This window comes from Pyxicephalus adspersus, chromosome 4, assembly GCF_032062135.1.
Source record: "Pyxicephalus adspersus chromosome 4, UCB_Pads_2.0, whole genome shotgun sequence".
Classification (NCBI taxonomy): Eukaryota; Metazoa; Chordata; class Amphibia; order Anura; family Pyxicephalidae; genus Pyxicephalus; species Pyxicephalus adspersus.
The window spans coordinates 1,108,434-1,124,537 of record NC_092861.1 but is presented as its reverse complement, the minus strand read 5'-3'; the positions used below and the strand labels follow the sequence as shown (position 1 = coordinate 1,124,537).

At 40.9% G+C, this 16,104-nt stretch overlaps 1 protein-coding gene across 1 annotated transcript in view; it reads left to right on the top strand.

The window, feature by feature from the left end:
- Positions 1-16,104, top strand: part of SCARA5 (scavenger receptor class A member 5) — a gene marked incomplete in the record, with an annotated part of 121,206 nt that overhangs the window by 54,339 nt on the left and 50,763 nt on the right. The window contains 2 exon segments of the mRNA XM_072408931.1: positions 2,742-2,822; positions 10,215-10,313. Coding sequence (XP_072265032.1) covers positions 2,742-2,822; positions 10,215-10,313 — 180 coding nt within the window.

Below are 16,104 nucleotides of genomic sequence, written 5' to 3'. Positions count from 1 at the left end.
CAGGGGCAGTTGGGAGGTATGAAGAGGGACAGTCCCTCCAAATCATAGACTCTCACAAATTCATTTATTTTTGATTACCAGCAATCTTTCTTTCTCATCGTACGTTTTGTCCTCCTACTTGTGTTTAGGTAACCGGCCATTGAACTTATTGTCTTGTTTAGATGAAGATGATTGAGGTGAGCTATGAGGCTAAGCTGTCTTCCTATGATATGTTTGGCCTCCAGCGACTGTCTCCCCCCTTCCTCTTCAGCTTTTCTTGGACGTGTTCTCCATCTCTGTCCAATCACTTCCACTTCTTCGGTTTTTCAGTTTGCCTTTCAAGCAGATGTCCAAACAACCAGCTAAATACATCATGCAGAATAGGAAGCATCTTCTGTGTAGCCGCACAGAAATTTGTAATTAACTTCCTGGTGACCCCTCTGGTGATAGTGACTCCACAATACTTTCTATACAGCAGACTTATGACCTCCTTCCTCCTGCTGGTGACCCTTCTGGTAATACTCTTCACAATACTTTCTTTACAAGACACTTATGACCCCCTCTTTCCTGCCAGTGACCCCTCTGGCGATACCCTCCACACTACTTTCTATACAAGAGACCCAAAACCTCCTTCCTCTTAGTGGTGACCCCTCTGGTGATACCCTGTACAATACTTTCTATACAGGAGACGTATAAACTCCTTCCTCCTGTTGATGACCCTTTGTTGATACCCTCTAAGATACTTTCTATACAGAAGACATTTGACCTCCTTCCTCTTACTGGTGACCCCTCTGGGATACACTCCACAATACTTTCTATGCAGAAGACTGTTGACCTCCTTCCTCTTACTGGTGACTCCTCTGGTGATACCCTGTACAATACTTTCTTTACAGGAGTTATATAACCTCCTTCTTCCTGCTGGTGACCCCTCTGGTGATTCTTTTATACTGAAGACTTATGACCTCCTTCCTTTTGCTGGTGACCCCTCTGGTAATACCCTCCACAATACTTTCTATACAAGAGTCGTATAACCTCCTTCTTCCTGCTGGTGACCCATTCGGTGATACCCTCCACAATACTTTCTATACAGGAGACTTATGACCTCCTTTCTCTTACTGGTGACCCCTCTGGTGATACTTTCCATTATTTGGTTTGCTTTTGCCCCTGCCTGGCTACACTTTTTGCAATTAGCTAAAATTCAAAGTCCGAAATCCTATGGACCACGCTGCACCCCCCTATGTTGTACTCTATAAGGAAATCATTTTTTAGAACCATATCCACTGCTTTGCCCAAATCTCCTCATTCCAGAGAATACTTTAAATTTAGACCAAATGCTAATTTTAGAATCTCTGAGTCACCCTATTAGTTGCCAACCTTGCTAACATCAGAAACATAATCAGATTTTTGCAAACATTCGGGTATAATGTTGACTTGAGTCCTGATGTTTTGTCAAATGATCTTTGAAGGGAAAACTTGAGATAGCGTGAACGTGTTGTGTGTTCCTCTCATGCAATGATTGAATATTGCGGTTACAAATGTTCTGCCAGGGAACTCATTGAAGTATTGACATTGTGACAAGGCCTGCCTGCCACCAAGATGTGTTGTTTGTTTCCTACAAAAGTGATATAGATACTATAAAAATCTCACCATATTCTGCATCTCTTGCTGCCAGGAGATCTCAATCATCTTCTATCTGGAGGTCCAGTAAAAACAATGATGTAATGCAAAAAGTTATAAATAAAACTTTGCATTGCTTATGGAGGATGAAAATATTCAAGAGTTAAACCGTATTCAAGGCAATATAAGAGACAGGACTACAAAACCTCACCCACCTCCTCTACTCCGAAAGAATGTAATTGTTCCAGAGAGCTGGAATTCTGTGGATGTGGGACGCTAACTTCAAATTATTGCTAAAAAAGCACAGGCCTCCAGCATTTAGGGCTATCTCTATGATGGAGCAAGCTCACCCTACTTTTCACTTTGTCATCCCCATATTTCCAGCAATGACTGGGGCAGTGGGTAGTCAAGTGGGCAGATGTGGAAAAGAGATGGGGAAGATGTCCTAAGGGTGGCTTCCAATACAAGGAAGGAACATCGGGGTACAGTTCAGACAGAGAATAAAATAGGCATACTAGTGGCGGCAAAGGCAATGGTTCACCCCATCCTCTAATTTTCCCTAATGATCCCTATTTTTAACTTTTCTTATGTTGCTTTGCAATCACTTTACCCTCTTCCCCAAAGCCTCCCCCAGCAACTTATCTGCTACCTGTATGCAGGCAAGCCTTCATTGCATCAGACTCATCCAGCTGGGAGGAGGCTCCATTCAGAACATGGTGTTGGTATGGTATCTTGGAGACATTATGACGTCCTTTAGCTGAACAACGTCATTGGCTGGTCTACATAGAACTGTACCTTTTCATACTCTAGTATAATGTTTCCCAACAAGGGTTCCGACAAAGGGTGCTAGGGTTTTCTTGAGCAATGAGCAATCTGTGCTCCTCGGGTTAAGTGAAAACAATGGCTTTCTGCATGATGCACTTCCTACTGTCCAGCAATGTACGAGGAATTCTTCCCACTGACCACCACGCTAATGTACAGTGACCTGTGGATATAATAATTAAGGAAGGGGTTCCCTGAAGACCTGAAAGTTTTGTCAAGGATCCCCCCATGTTTAAAATCTTCAGAATAGCTGTTCCTCTGTTCATATAAAACTTTGTTCTATTTACATTTGGTGACATTTCTTTTTTGTTTTACATTTGAAGGTCCTCCTGGACCAAAGGGAGACCAAGGTCATGAAGGAATGGAAGGTGTCCCCGGAGTTCCTGGACTGCCTGGTTTAAGAGGTAACATTTACTCCATGTTGATATATTTCCAATCTGAAATCCTCTGTACACAATAACTCCAACTTTCTTGTGTGTTCTATGAGTAACATATACTGCAGTAATGAATTAATCTTTATTGGAACATGAGGAGTAAGTACACCCTATGGAAACTTGAGTTTTTCGGCATGTTGGAACAGGAAAACATAGATCCTCATTTATATAATGTCTACAGACAACCATCATACCAATCATTTATTCAACAAAGATTTCAATAGATATTATGATTTACTATCAACGTTAATGTTATGACGTACTATGGTACCTGCAAAGAAATGCAAGTTGGACGCCGAGTGCTTGAAGCCGGCTTGGCCATATAAATGACAGAAATCACAATATCTCCATCAGAGGCAATATACAAAGTTCACTAGACTGCATTGGCTTATGGTGTGGGATCACTGGCCAGATAACTGTCTCCTAACATTAGTGAGAACCACTTACATGGATAGTTTGTCAGGGATCTCTAATATAAGGTTGAGATTTAAAATGGCTGTCAGTCTACATATACCATTGACAGGCTTCTGATTTTGGAAATGGAAATCTGTAGTAAATGCGTCCTTGTTTCCTGAGATTTCATGATAAGATCTGTTTCTTTGCATTTATCTCTTGTATGCTTGTAGTCCTACAGAACAATGACGAGCTGCATGTCATTTAATCTCAATCCTTCCATCTTGTAATACGACTAAAACTCCCAAACCGCTTCCACATGTGCCTGCAAGGATGGGAGGCCGCACACCGGCAATTGTTATCTCCTCTATAAAGAGAGATATATACATTCAATACAAGGCCAGATAATAAATGATGTGCACAAAGGGGCCTCTGCTTTGTACAGAACATCACTACATTTGTATGAAAATAGCTTATTTGTTTTTGGGGTATAAAAGAGTCCAAGGAAGACAGCAATTCTCTTCTCAGATTGACTCCTTTTGCCAATCGTACCATGGAAACATTTGTTCCCTTATCAGATTGGCAAAAATAGTCTTTTAATAGCAACGCCTGCTGAAGTGTGAAGGATATTCACCACAACGTCTTCTGCAAATGGTTTGCATTACAAACTGAAAAAGAAAAGGATACTTCTCCCTCCTGATAGTATGTCAGGTGCTGCCGCCCCCAAGAAATGGACAAAACATTTACGCAAAAAACAAAAGAAGCTGCAGTTTGTTATCAGCAATTTAACATATATTATTCTTTATAGGAGTAAATACAATCATACAAAAATCAAAGGAGGGGACTTTCAAGGCAGAGATCATCGCCCAAATAATGAATTTAAAACATAAAACATAAATGATTCATTAGAAAGCTCCTAGATAGCTGCTTCCTCAGGAGATTATTTGAGATCCAAACATAATGTAATTACATATACATAAATTATTCAATTCAATATTATTTCCATTTCAATACAATAAACTAATTAATTGACATTCCTACTTACATGTTAACATCAATCAAAATATCTCATTTTTGCTACCTCCTCATAAAAACCTTGGGGAGCAAATACACAAATATAAATTAGTTCATGCAGTGAGTAAGAGTTGTCCTTCCTATTGCATGTTTCATGGGATATATGAATCCCTAGTTAGTTAAATGATGGCACGTTTCGCTAACGTTCCCAGTACATCCCCTGATGAAGCTTATTGGTGGAACCCTTTGGGACGCGAGTTATCCTTGTCCATGTCTATATCAGTGTAAGGATCCCCTATGGCAATGCACGGTTGGTGCTACAGTCCCATTCCCATTATGGGAACATGAAGAAGCTACAACTCCACTACAAACAGCAACATGAATTGAAATTATTGGCATTTATTCTTCCTCTCAACAATAAAGATGAGTAGGGAACATAAATGCAGAATTTATCTCTGCAACTGAGCCTTTGCATGGTATTTGGAGGGACTTGTTCTGGCCAATACCCCCAACCGTCCAGTGATGTATCCCATGATCCACCATAAAAGGGACACCAACCTTCCGTGCACCCCTACAACCTTTCTAACTCATCTTGGCAGTCTGTATAATAGTGTTATGCACTTAAGCAAGAGAAGCGAGGACACAAAGTTAGAGAGGGCCCTGGTCCAAAGATAATACTGGGATCCTGGCCTGATATTGTTAATTTAGACAGGAGTGGGGAATGCTAATATATGAAGCAGAATGTCAAAATATCAAGTGTCTATAAAACCTGTTGGGCCGGATTGATAGCAGGTAGGATTCCTGTACTGTCTCCTCCTTTCTAATGATTATTGTCCCCCTCTTCCTGCTCCCTACCCAATAGTGGTTACCGAATGCCACCGGCAATCCCACCTGCCCTTTATTTCCCCTCTAAATAGCCTGATCATACCTTCATTGCCAGATTGCTCCTGTTAAGGAAGAAGACAAATTTCTGTGCCAGCTTTTTGACTTCAAAAATATATAAAACAAATGTCCCAATTGTATCGTTCTCCATAAAGCCATCATCACTTTTCAGTTGGGAAACTCTGCCCGCTGTTGTAGTGGCACCACTTCTTGTCAAGGAGACCTGTGTGGTACAAATGCCAATGGCATCCATAGGTTTGTGCCTTGTGCCCTGGGTTTCGGGTCTGTTTGGGGTCCGGGCACCATCTGTTTGTGTCTAGGAGTGTGTAGCAGCAATAGGAGATGACTCTCACTCAGTGTGGTTGATGGTCTCCCATATACTTCTTGGATACTCTGTTGGAAGTGCCTACTTTACGTGGGGTACAATGCCAATTACATTTCCTTGAAAGAAGAGAGGACTGGGGTGCCAAGAGATGGGTTCACCCGGATTTCAGCAAAAGATAGGTAAATAAAAACATTGTACAGGGTTAAGAAAACAGGGAGGGATGATGAAACCTTCAAATATATTTCTTTAAAGATCCTTTAATAAGACAAAGCCCAATATAAGTTACTCCGAAAATAAGTTTTCAAAGTTCATCGACATTCTCAGTCTAATATGGAATAGATTGATTTGCTTTCACATAGTGCCCCCAGCACAAGCTAATGAACTCACATTTCTGATGATTGATGTCGATGTACCACTTAATGTTGCTGCAATTTGTAACTTCTTGATGTGTGCGGGACAACAAGCCATTATTTTGCAGAAGAACCGAAGAGTTCTGAAAGTCACAGCGGTTATAAATCAAAGGGAAAGTACTAAAATAAGTCTATTCCTTTGTGTGAGGTCACAGAAGGCATAAATAAGTTAAAAGGCGTATTAAAAGGCTGTTAAAATGTAATATATATATAACAAGCAGGAAGACATTGTAAAAGTCATTGGCACCATTGTGGGGAAAATGCAGATGGTGTCATTAGGTTTGTGTCCAGGGGTCTCAGGTCCAGGACTAGGCACCATTTCTAAGAGCAGCAGCTACAATAGACGACTGTCTTTACTGTGCTGGATGGTTCCTGCTGTACTTCTTGGCCTCTAGTTCACATGGGTGAATCCAGTTTGTGATCTGGTCAAACTATTAGATCTCAAGTGAATCTGAAAGGCAGTAAAGACCAACTTCTTTTGGTTTACATATCATATACACAAGCTGTATTTTATAGACCAACAACTGATTATAAAACAACATCGGTAAGGGATCTGCTCATTTGTGCTAACTCTGAGCCATTAGGTCTAGGGTAGAGGCCTACAACGTACAAGGAGATACAGTTGGTGCCAATCTATAATCCTATATTCCGTCGTGTGAACCAATGACTCATCATAATTTATCATTGCAATGATATTTTGCTCAAAAATAAATCACATTGGTGAAATCCAAGTGGATATTCAATTAGAACCAATTGATCCCTTTCCAATAAAATTGGTTGATCATACTTCCCAGTTGGTCCATTTATTTCTAAAAGATATAGCAATAGTAATTAAATAGTAATATACAAATAGTAATGTGTATGCCAAGTATCAGAGTGATAATGAGAATGGAAGGAGTAGGATAAAGAGAAGAATAATAATGGCGTGGAGAGAGAAAATAGAAGAGAGGGAAGAAATGAGGCAAAAGGCACAAGGAAAGGCTAAACCTTTAATTTACATAAACCTCAACTTCCTTCTGATTTCCAGTGTTTGAGAAAACTAAAAATATCCCCAGCAATTTTTTTGTGATAAAATTATATTGTAAAATATATATCAGATGTAAATGTATTCTCCTCCTTCACATAGATGACAATTGGCCCCATCTTGTTGTTCTCTGAGCCCCATATGTTGAGTAATGTGGAGGTAAATCCCGTTCCACCTACCGCATGTCTGGAGACAGGATCTGTTAAAATAGCTTAAGAGCTCAAAATATATATAAAAAGGAGACCAAAAATACCTCACCACAAAGAAAAGGTTTCATTTTCTCTTCCGCCACCTGCACCACCGATCTTCATGAAAGTATTCATTTCCACAAAAATAACATAACAAAAAAGTTTGTTTATTGCAAATCTCCTAAATATAATACTGTCATTAACATGATACAAATGCATGACACCTAAATGGAAACTGGACTTAAAATTTAGAATATAGTTAAAACCACACTGACTTGAAGAGTAACATCATGATGATGACTTTTAAAAGCATATAGTTTTTCCGTAAATGAGAAGTAAAATATAGTCCAAAAAACAGAAAAATATCTAAAAAGAAGTGGGTAAAGAATTAGTTTGAAAGCTTCTATTCACTTGTATATTTTAAAAGATTGACAGTCAAAACATAAAAAAAATTACATTTTTTTGTCCAAGGCCCTTTAAAAGGGGGATGGGATGTGGACGATGTAACCAATGTCTTGTAACGCGTTTCATCTTTTTGCCTTCCTCAGGGGTGTGTAGACGATGTAGTTGCACTGAATGATCACATTAGTCTTAGATTAGTCACCAGATCAGGTGACTTGTTTGGAAAATGTCCCCTCATTTCCTGTTGACAACTAAACAATTTGGGAACTTTCATCACTCTATGCCCCAGTAACAAGAGGGGGAACATTCCCAATGACAACATTAAAAATCTGAGATATTTTAATTAGAGATGAGCGAATTTCTGGAAAAGATTTGCTTTGATCCAAATTTATTTGCAGGGAATCGCGTAAATTTTGGGCTATTTCGCAGTTGCTGTGCAGCACTTCTACAATGTATTCTTAGAGTTTCTCTATCTAAGAATACAGGGCACTAAAGTCCCCATTCATCACCTGTAGTGCCCAGAGATCGAAGTAGAACTGCAGAGGTCATCTATAGTCCTCTGCAGTTCCATTGCAATGTCCGGGCACTACAGGTGATGAATGGGAAACTCTATCTAAGAATACATGGTAAAAGCACAGCACGGTAATAGCGATTGCTGTTGCAGCGCCGCACTATGTATTCTTAGATAGAGTTTCACTAAGAATACAGGGCACTAAAGGTGATGAATGGGGACAAGTCCCTATTTATTACCTGTAGTGCCCAGAGATTGTAGTGGAATCTCTAAAGTCCTCACAAGTGCAGCCGCCATTTCAGGAAAAATTGCGATTTGTTACCACGAATCGCGAGGAAATTTGGATTCGGAGCGAATCTAATTTTTCCTGAAATTCAGATTGAATTCCACTTCGTCGGCTTTGATTCGCTCATCTCTAATTTTAATCTTTACAAAAAGTACTTTATGGCTCCCATAATGGACAAACATACCCTACACTTACCTTTCAGTATAGTTGCCATTGAGGATCCACCTGCTCTGACACTATGGCCCTGATTTACTAAAGCTCTCCAAGGCTTGGGAGAATACACTTTCAGAAGTGAAGCTGGGTGATCCAGAAAACCTGGAATGGATTTCCTAAAATGATTTGGTATTTGCTAGCAAATGTTTTGATTCCTGGACCAGATCCATTCCAGGTTTGTTGGATCACCCAGCTTCACTGGTAAAAGTGTATTCTCTACAGCCTTGGAGAGCTTTCATAAATCAGGGCCTATAAATAGGTGCCCTACCTCAAACTATCCTACACATCATGCTTCCTGAACATTTCAAAAAGCAGAAATCCTGAAAAAAACACACTGCTGTTTTCAGAGTAGTCGCACGACCCAATGCTTAGGCATATGGTTGTACGATCTCAGCCGAAGGGGAGTATTTTTGTTCATATTGACCTAATGAGATAGCAGATTTGTGGCCAGGTCATCCGCAACTACTTCTTTAGGTGATGGGTCCACTTTACGTACAGAAGAATTTTTGATTGGCTGTGGCTGTCCAGGTTTCATTTCATTGTTGATTGTATAATTGCGTTACCGCATGCTGCTTTTTGCTCTGGAAACACCTGTCTACTGGCTCCTGACCAAGACCACCAAGAGATATAATTGTCTTTCCATAATTCCTGGGCTCTGCTCCGGAGTCAGGCTGAGGCCAAAGCTTAAGGCTCCATTCCCACTCTGCCAATGCACAAATCTCATCCACTCCTCTCGTTTTAAAACATTTACTGTATTCCCAAAATTATTTATTTAACACCTTGTAAATATGTCCACACCCGGTGCTACGGCAGGCATGTTTCAAAACAGCCCCAAGCTACAGGGGGAAATACGAGGTTTTCGGCAGTTCAGTAAACTTAGTAATTGGAAACACCTCTGCTGCTTGCACCCTAAAGGGAACCTGTCAGGTAAAGTTAAAGGGAATCTTTTAGATGAGAAAAACCGGGACTGCTGGATTGTTATTGGACGGATCTTACACCTTTCTTACGCAAATTACCAACCAAGAAAATGTGTGTGAATTACTTAATTTAATTAATTTATTGAAGTCCATCAATTTATGTGCACATGGGTGTGATTGTCATATTTGGAAAGCCAATAAATAAAAGGTTCAATAGTTTAGTATGACTCCCTACCCCTTGCTGCATGCAGGAAAAGTTCAGTAATCTCGCAGCATCCAGGTGAGGGTAATGTCATCCTCCGACAAGCATTGTGCTTGTTTTGATTTTTAAGCAGGGGGTCTTGATGGCAGGATGGCATCTAAAGCAGCATTTTCTCAACCAGGATTCTAAATAACCTCGCGGTTCCTCTAGATCTTGCTAGGAGTTCCTTAAACAGTGGTCAGTTTAACAGATACCAATGATCTGTCAGGGTGGTAGCCTTTCCAATGGCCAGCAATGTAGAAGGCATTCTTCCCACTGGCCATCACCCAAAGATATGATCTAACGAGCTATGATAAAATTTTAGATGGATATATTATTTATAGCCAGGGTCCCCCACTGATCTACAATATGAAAGCTGGTTGTAGGTCAGTATAATAACTAACCTTGCACAGTTTGTTTTACTGTAGTTTAACGACACCACTTTGACAACATTTTATGACTTCTACCTCTATATTGCCATCATTCATCAGTCTGATGTTTTGCATATCGCACATGCTACACTATTTTGTATTTGAATATTTCTTCTCTCTTTCAGGTCTTCCAGGTGAAAGAGGTCCTTCAGGGCTACCTGGACAAAAAGGTGACCAGGGTGACATTGGACCACCAGGGGCGATGATACTTCGAGGATTTAAAGGTAGCCCCTGATTTAATTTCTTTGCTTCATCCTTTACCCAATATTTTATTGCATTCTACAATCATTAAAGCTAAAAATGATTGATAGGGGATTTAACCCCTCAACATAAAAAAGAACTTTGAATTAATTAAGATTTATGGTCCATTTCTAGCAAGGCAGGGGGCATCACAAACTCCCTGGGAATGATCGGGGATCTTGACCGATGACTGCAATTTAATGAATCATGATTCTTCCCAGGTGAATGTTTTGGAAAATGAGGAGCATGAAGGAGGAGATCTTATTTAGGAGTTCAGCAAGAATAAGCTCTGCCTTTCCGTTACACAGATTCCTGTGACTGCGGCAGGTTTGCAGAGATTAATGGGAATCGCTTTGTGGCTGTAAGCAGTTCCTGTGTTATTGCAGCTTATATTAATGCTTTTATATTTTAAGTAAGTACTTTCCAGCTGCTCTGCCAAGTTCTCTGCAATTATAGAGGTGCCAAGCCAAAGCAACTGACTTACATACACTGAGGCAGCCTCAGAGCTTGTAAACCTGTAGAGAAAGTTCACTGATATAATGCTGTCTATGGAACCAAGGAGATAAGTGACGTGGCCAAAGGTCAGAGGACGCATGACCAACACTCTTATATTAGCTAGTAGGACATGCCTTTCCCACGCCTTGAACGTTAATATGGAACCTGCCCCATAACCACCTCCACTATTCTGTGCTCATTCAGATTATATGTGACATCAGGAACAGATGATGGATGAGAAGACCTGGCTCACAACCAACATTTCAGTTCATCCCAAAGGTGGTCAGTGGGGTGGGAGTTAGGGCTTTGTGGAGTTCACTTCGGATCCTTTACACCAAATAGGTCACACCATGTCTTTATGGAGCTGGCTTTGTACCCCGGGGTCCACTAACCCGACTCTCTCCTCTACAACCTATTATGAATGCTGCAGCCAGACTCATCCATCCTTCCCTCCGCTCCTCTTCTGCTGCATCTCTTTGTAGTTCTCTCCATTGGCTTCCATTTCACCTTAGAATCAAATTCAAATCTCCCCACAGTTCTTGTCCTATTACCTTTCTGACCTGGTAGAAAAATACTCCCCTAGTCGCTCTCTTTGTTCCTCCAATTACCTACTGTCATTTGCAACTCCTATTTATTGTACAGCGCTGCATAATATGTTGACGCTATATGAATCCTGTTTATTAATAATAATAATAATAATAATAATATTAATAATGTCAGTGTCATGTAACACATCCACATTCTGAATTTGAAACATTTGTCCAATCTTCCACTTACCTCCTGCAAGTCTTATGTTGCATTACTTATGATGAATATTATGAGAAGCCCATTAGTGATATTGGAGGCTGAGGTTGAGGCTCCCTTTTTATTGTAGGTAAATTCCATCATGCTTTAAGACGCACTTTTGAACTTTCAGAAAAACTCATTCTTAATCCCCAGGTATTTGGGAATTGTCCAGCAAGGTCCCAAGATCCTCAATTTATGCCACCAAAATGAACTTTATCCCCTGGCTGCATTCACCTCTGCCACCCTGGGATCATCATGAGGTCAGCTCGGAGGACGGCCTCATTGGCATACAGCTGTAACTTTGCAGCTTTCCTCCAGCTATTATCCTATTATTAGCTATTAAGAGATGAGATTAAAATTTGTTTTCAAAAACAAAACAGATGTCTAATTTACATACTAACAAATACAGAAAAACACTACAGGCCACCATTACCTTGCCTTGACTGAATGTAGATCATTGAGTCAAGGCATGTAACATCATTCTTTTTAAACAGAGCTAAATACATGAATTAAAGGAGCTGCTTGACCTGCTATAGATCTGTCTATGCTTTCCTGTGTTCATTGTATCTGTTTCAGAGACTTACACCATCCAGCTTGAGAAGGGGTCTGATCTTTCTCTGCTGCAGTTTCACTCATTTGTGCCTCCACCACACCTAGTTAAAATGGCAACCTGTTAAATTACAATAAAATATTTGGCAATATTAACTCTACTACTTACAATCCTTTTGTAGAGCTACACCTATCACTAAAATTGTCAGCATTTAACACCCCTGGGTCTTATTTCTGAGAATTGTGGTCCCCCTTTACCCCACTACAATGAAGTATCTGCTGCTAAATAGTCCAGTGGTGGTTGTAGCTCTTCAAGAGAGCAAAGACGAGATTGACTGAAGTGGATGATGATGAAGAATCACCCACAACTATTAGGGAGTTCTGTCATCTGGGCAATCAAGTTGACCAAAGATCGTCTATGGGGGAAGAAGACAAGGAACATGGCGGTGCCCTGTGATGGAATACAGAGTCATGCTGGTTTAGTTCCACTTTAAGCATGTTAAGGTACAACTGTGCTTTCACTAGACAATACATACTCTCCCGAGCATTCCCCATTCCATATACATACCCCAACATTGGTCAACTAGCAATCTCTCCCACCAGCTACAGCCTATGGTGGCTTGGAAGGTCCTTCACTCTTCTTTTTTAAGCCACGCATGGCCATTTTTTCATAGAGGATGCGGTATATTAGCATGAAGACAAGAATATGACTTCTTTGGTGGTGAAAGTGTTAGCAAATAATAACAACCCGTGCAGGAATGTGAATTAGTTTGACAGTGGTGTACAAATGGGGGTTGCAGAGGTCATGATCGGAACTGGTCCTCTTCATAGGGCTTAGAGGAAACCTCAAGACCAATGTCTGGCTAGTCACTGTTGTACACTGAGTCGGCAAAGCAGATCTTTTACCATTGGCTTCCTCTTCCTGGCTTGGTATTAGATGATGTCTTGGAGGAGATAGATGGAGGAGAGTAGTATAAAATCTCTTCTTCCAGATCCGTTTACAGAGAGCGGACACTGAGGATACACTCACAAGTGAGCGGTGGCCGGGGGGGGATACTGATGTGAATGAAGGATTCACATGTAAATAGGGGGGCAATGATTTAGAAGGGGTTGACTCTGATGTAGGGTGTGGGGGGTACCTGATGTAAAGATTGAACTCTGATATAAGGGAGGACACTGATTTGACATTTGAGTGGACACCTATATGAAGTTGGGGACTCTGATGTAAGGGGGAAGCTCTGATGTAAAGTACAAATTCTGATGTAAATTGCAGTGCAGATGTAGAAGAGTAAAAGTATGAAGTAAACCGGTGATGTGAAGGTGCGTGTCCGAAATGGAATAAGCCTGGTGGGTGAAGAAGAGTGCAAAAAACCCACCCAGGGCTGAATGTACCTGCTGGCCTCCACCTAAAACCCGTCATTGGCTCTTTATGACTAACCACCTTCATTACAAATGACCTAACTTGTTTTTGCACTTCAGCACTCTTTTTAATTTCTATCCCAAGAACATTGTATGATGCGTGTTTTCTTAAAATAACCGTGTTTATAGAAGAGCGAGAAGGACCTGAACGAAGCATGCCAAACCAAGATTCTTGGGTAGCCAGGGATTTTAGGTCACTTGGGTTGGAAACAGCTTTGGGTTTCTCAGCCAAAAGAAGTCCTATGTTTTTATTGCTATGACGTAAGTGTGGTATTCATGCCTGCTGAGCTTTATTTGTGTTATGAACGTCCATTCATAGTGACATTACTGCGTTGTTCCTTGGTTTGGTCTGCATCCAGAAGAAAGGTCTGATAATTCACACAGCCACAATTTGTGTATTACCGCCAAGCTTCTGAAAGTTGAGTTTCTGTGAACTATTTTTGTCCCAGGCTTTCTGGATTTAATCCACACGTGTCATTGGACAAAAATATAGCAAGACCTTTACCATATTGGCCAAAGATCCCCTCAGCAGAGTGTTCAACTGGGGGACTTTAGGTCCACTAGAAGATATGGCCAAATTCAGTCCTAGACAGGTCGGTTATTGGGGAAGTGGAGAGCTCTGTCCTGGATTATGCTTCTACTTTATCCTAGATATTCTAAATTGACTGTAGAAAGAGTTAGATTTTGCTGGAACCTTTATAGGGCATATGTTGGGATAGCCTCCATCTTGGATGAAGACTTCTTATGATCTTATGAAATAGATATGTATTCAGATAGACATTGTACTAATAACCTCCATGTCTTTTTTTCCTGTTGTCTTAATATGAATATGTAAAGTCCAAAAGGACCAAAGATAAACCCAGTGCACTCAGGAATGATCACTCAGTAACAGACCCAGTCAGACATACCCATTCTTCTGCCATACAAGTCTATGTAGGGTCCTTTTTCTGAAGGGTACGGCTGGTATAGAGCTCTGTCAGCACAGGGCACTGCAGAGAGAGCAGAAAGCAGCATTTCCACAATAAATTAGCTTCTCTTAAAAGGTCAAGCTAATTTTCTAATGTATATGAAAATGTATATGTCTGTAGTATGTCATATTGAAATGGGCACTGGGAGAGATCATTGCAGAATTGCTCCAAACAATTCAGTCCTACAATGTACACTATATGGGGGAGACTGAGGAAATGCTTCTTCTAGCCAGCAGCAGACTGATCACAACATCAAAAGCACCAATTGGAGCTAGGAATGGCTTTTATTGATAGACGAAGCATGTGGACTGCTGCTGTATAGTTTACCGGGTCATGAATATATTCATTTAGAATTGATATTACTGAAGGGTTCTCTTTAAATATTCATTCCACTGCTATGACCCACTATAAAACAAAGGCGGCCTTGTGCCATTATAAAAATGGGTCTCATCAGATCTGTTATTATAACATTTCTCCGGCTGCGCAAGTACAGCCGTGCCCGTTAAAACAGCAGGGTTCTCTCTTATCTTTGGTTCCTTTCCTGGTTGTCTTTTGGCCGGTAAGCGATTCCCTTTTGTCCTTCCTGAATCAGAATTAGCGGAGGAGATGTGAAAACCGCCTTCTCTGGATGTCTGCAAATTGAATTAATGTGTAACAATGTGCTGTGTGGGCACTGCCAAGGGTGGGGGCCCAGCATGGAGGTTGACACCTGAGAGCGAGAATAAACACAGCGCCCGTCTGATCCTACCCGCCTTTGGCTCTCGCCGCTCACCTTGCACCTCAGAACAAAAAGTCTCCTGCCAAAACTATCCGCGTACAATGAAGGGATTATACAGCCAGATAAATAACACGGCTGTATTTACGTTTCGAGCTGCCTGGCTGTATAACAAGATGTAGGGATCATTTAGCGTTTCACATTTTTTCAGGAAAATATTTTTTGTTATGTGTACAGAAGATTAAATGATTGCAGCAGAAGGAAGACGAGTGGGTAATCTCAGGACAGCGGCAGGAGAACAGCTGGATGTAGGACGCAAAGAGCGCTCATTGTAGGGATTAATGTTGGGAAAAGTCAGAGCCGCCTTTAGATTGCCGACACTCCGCTGAGGGGACTTCGCTCTGTCCTGGTGACCAGGGAAGAGCAACGCATGTGCATGGAATGCTGACATTCCACCATATGGTTAATTCCACTCGCTGTGTCCAAATGGATTCACACCTAGGCATTTTCCCGGCTGATGCATTTTCTAATAAAATCAATTGAAATGCATTAAAAGATCTGTCAACACGCATTAGGATTTTTTAATGTGCATTACAATACAACTTTAAATTAAAGTTGATGATGAAAGATGTACGTCAATGCGCATTATGATTCATTGTCATAATTCACGAGGCATGTCATCAAGCATTAATTAATTAGGATAACTTGCCTTCCCCCTCATGCTACGTTGGAACATGTCCCCATGGTAGGTGCCCAGATTCCCATGCTACATTGGTACCTAACCCCTATGGCTTCCCATGCTGCCTTACTATATCTCCCCATGGCAACACCCAGGTTGCAGAT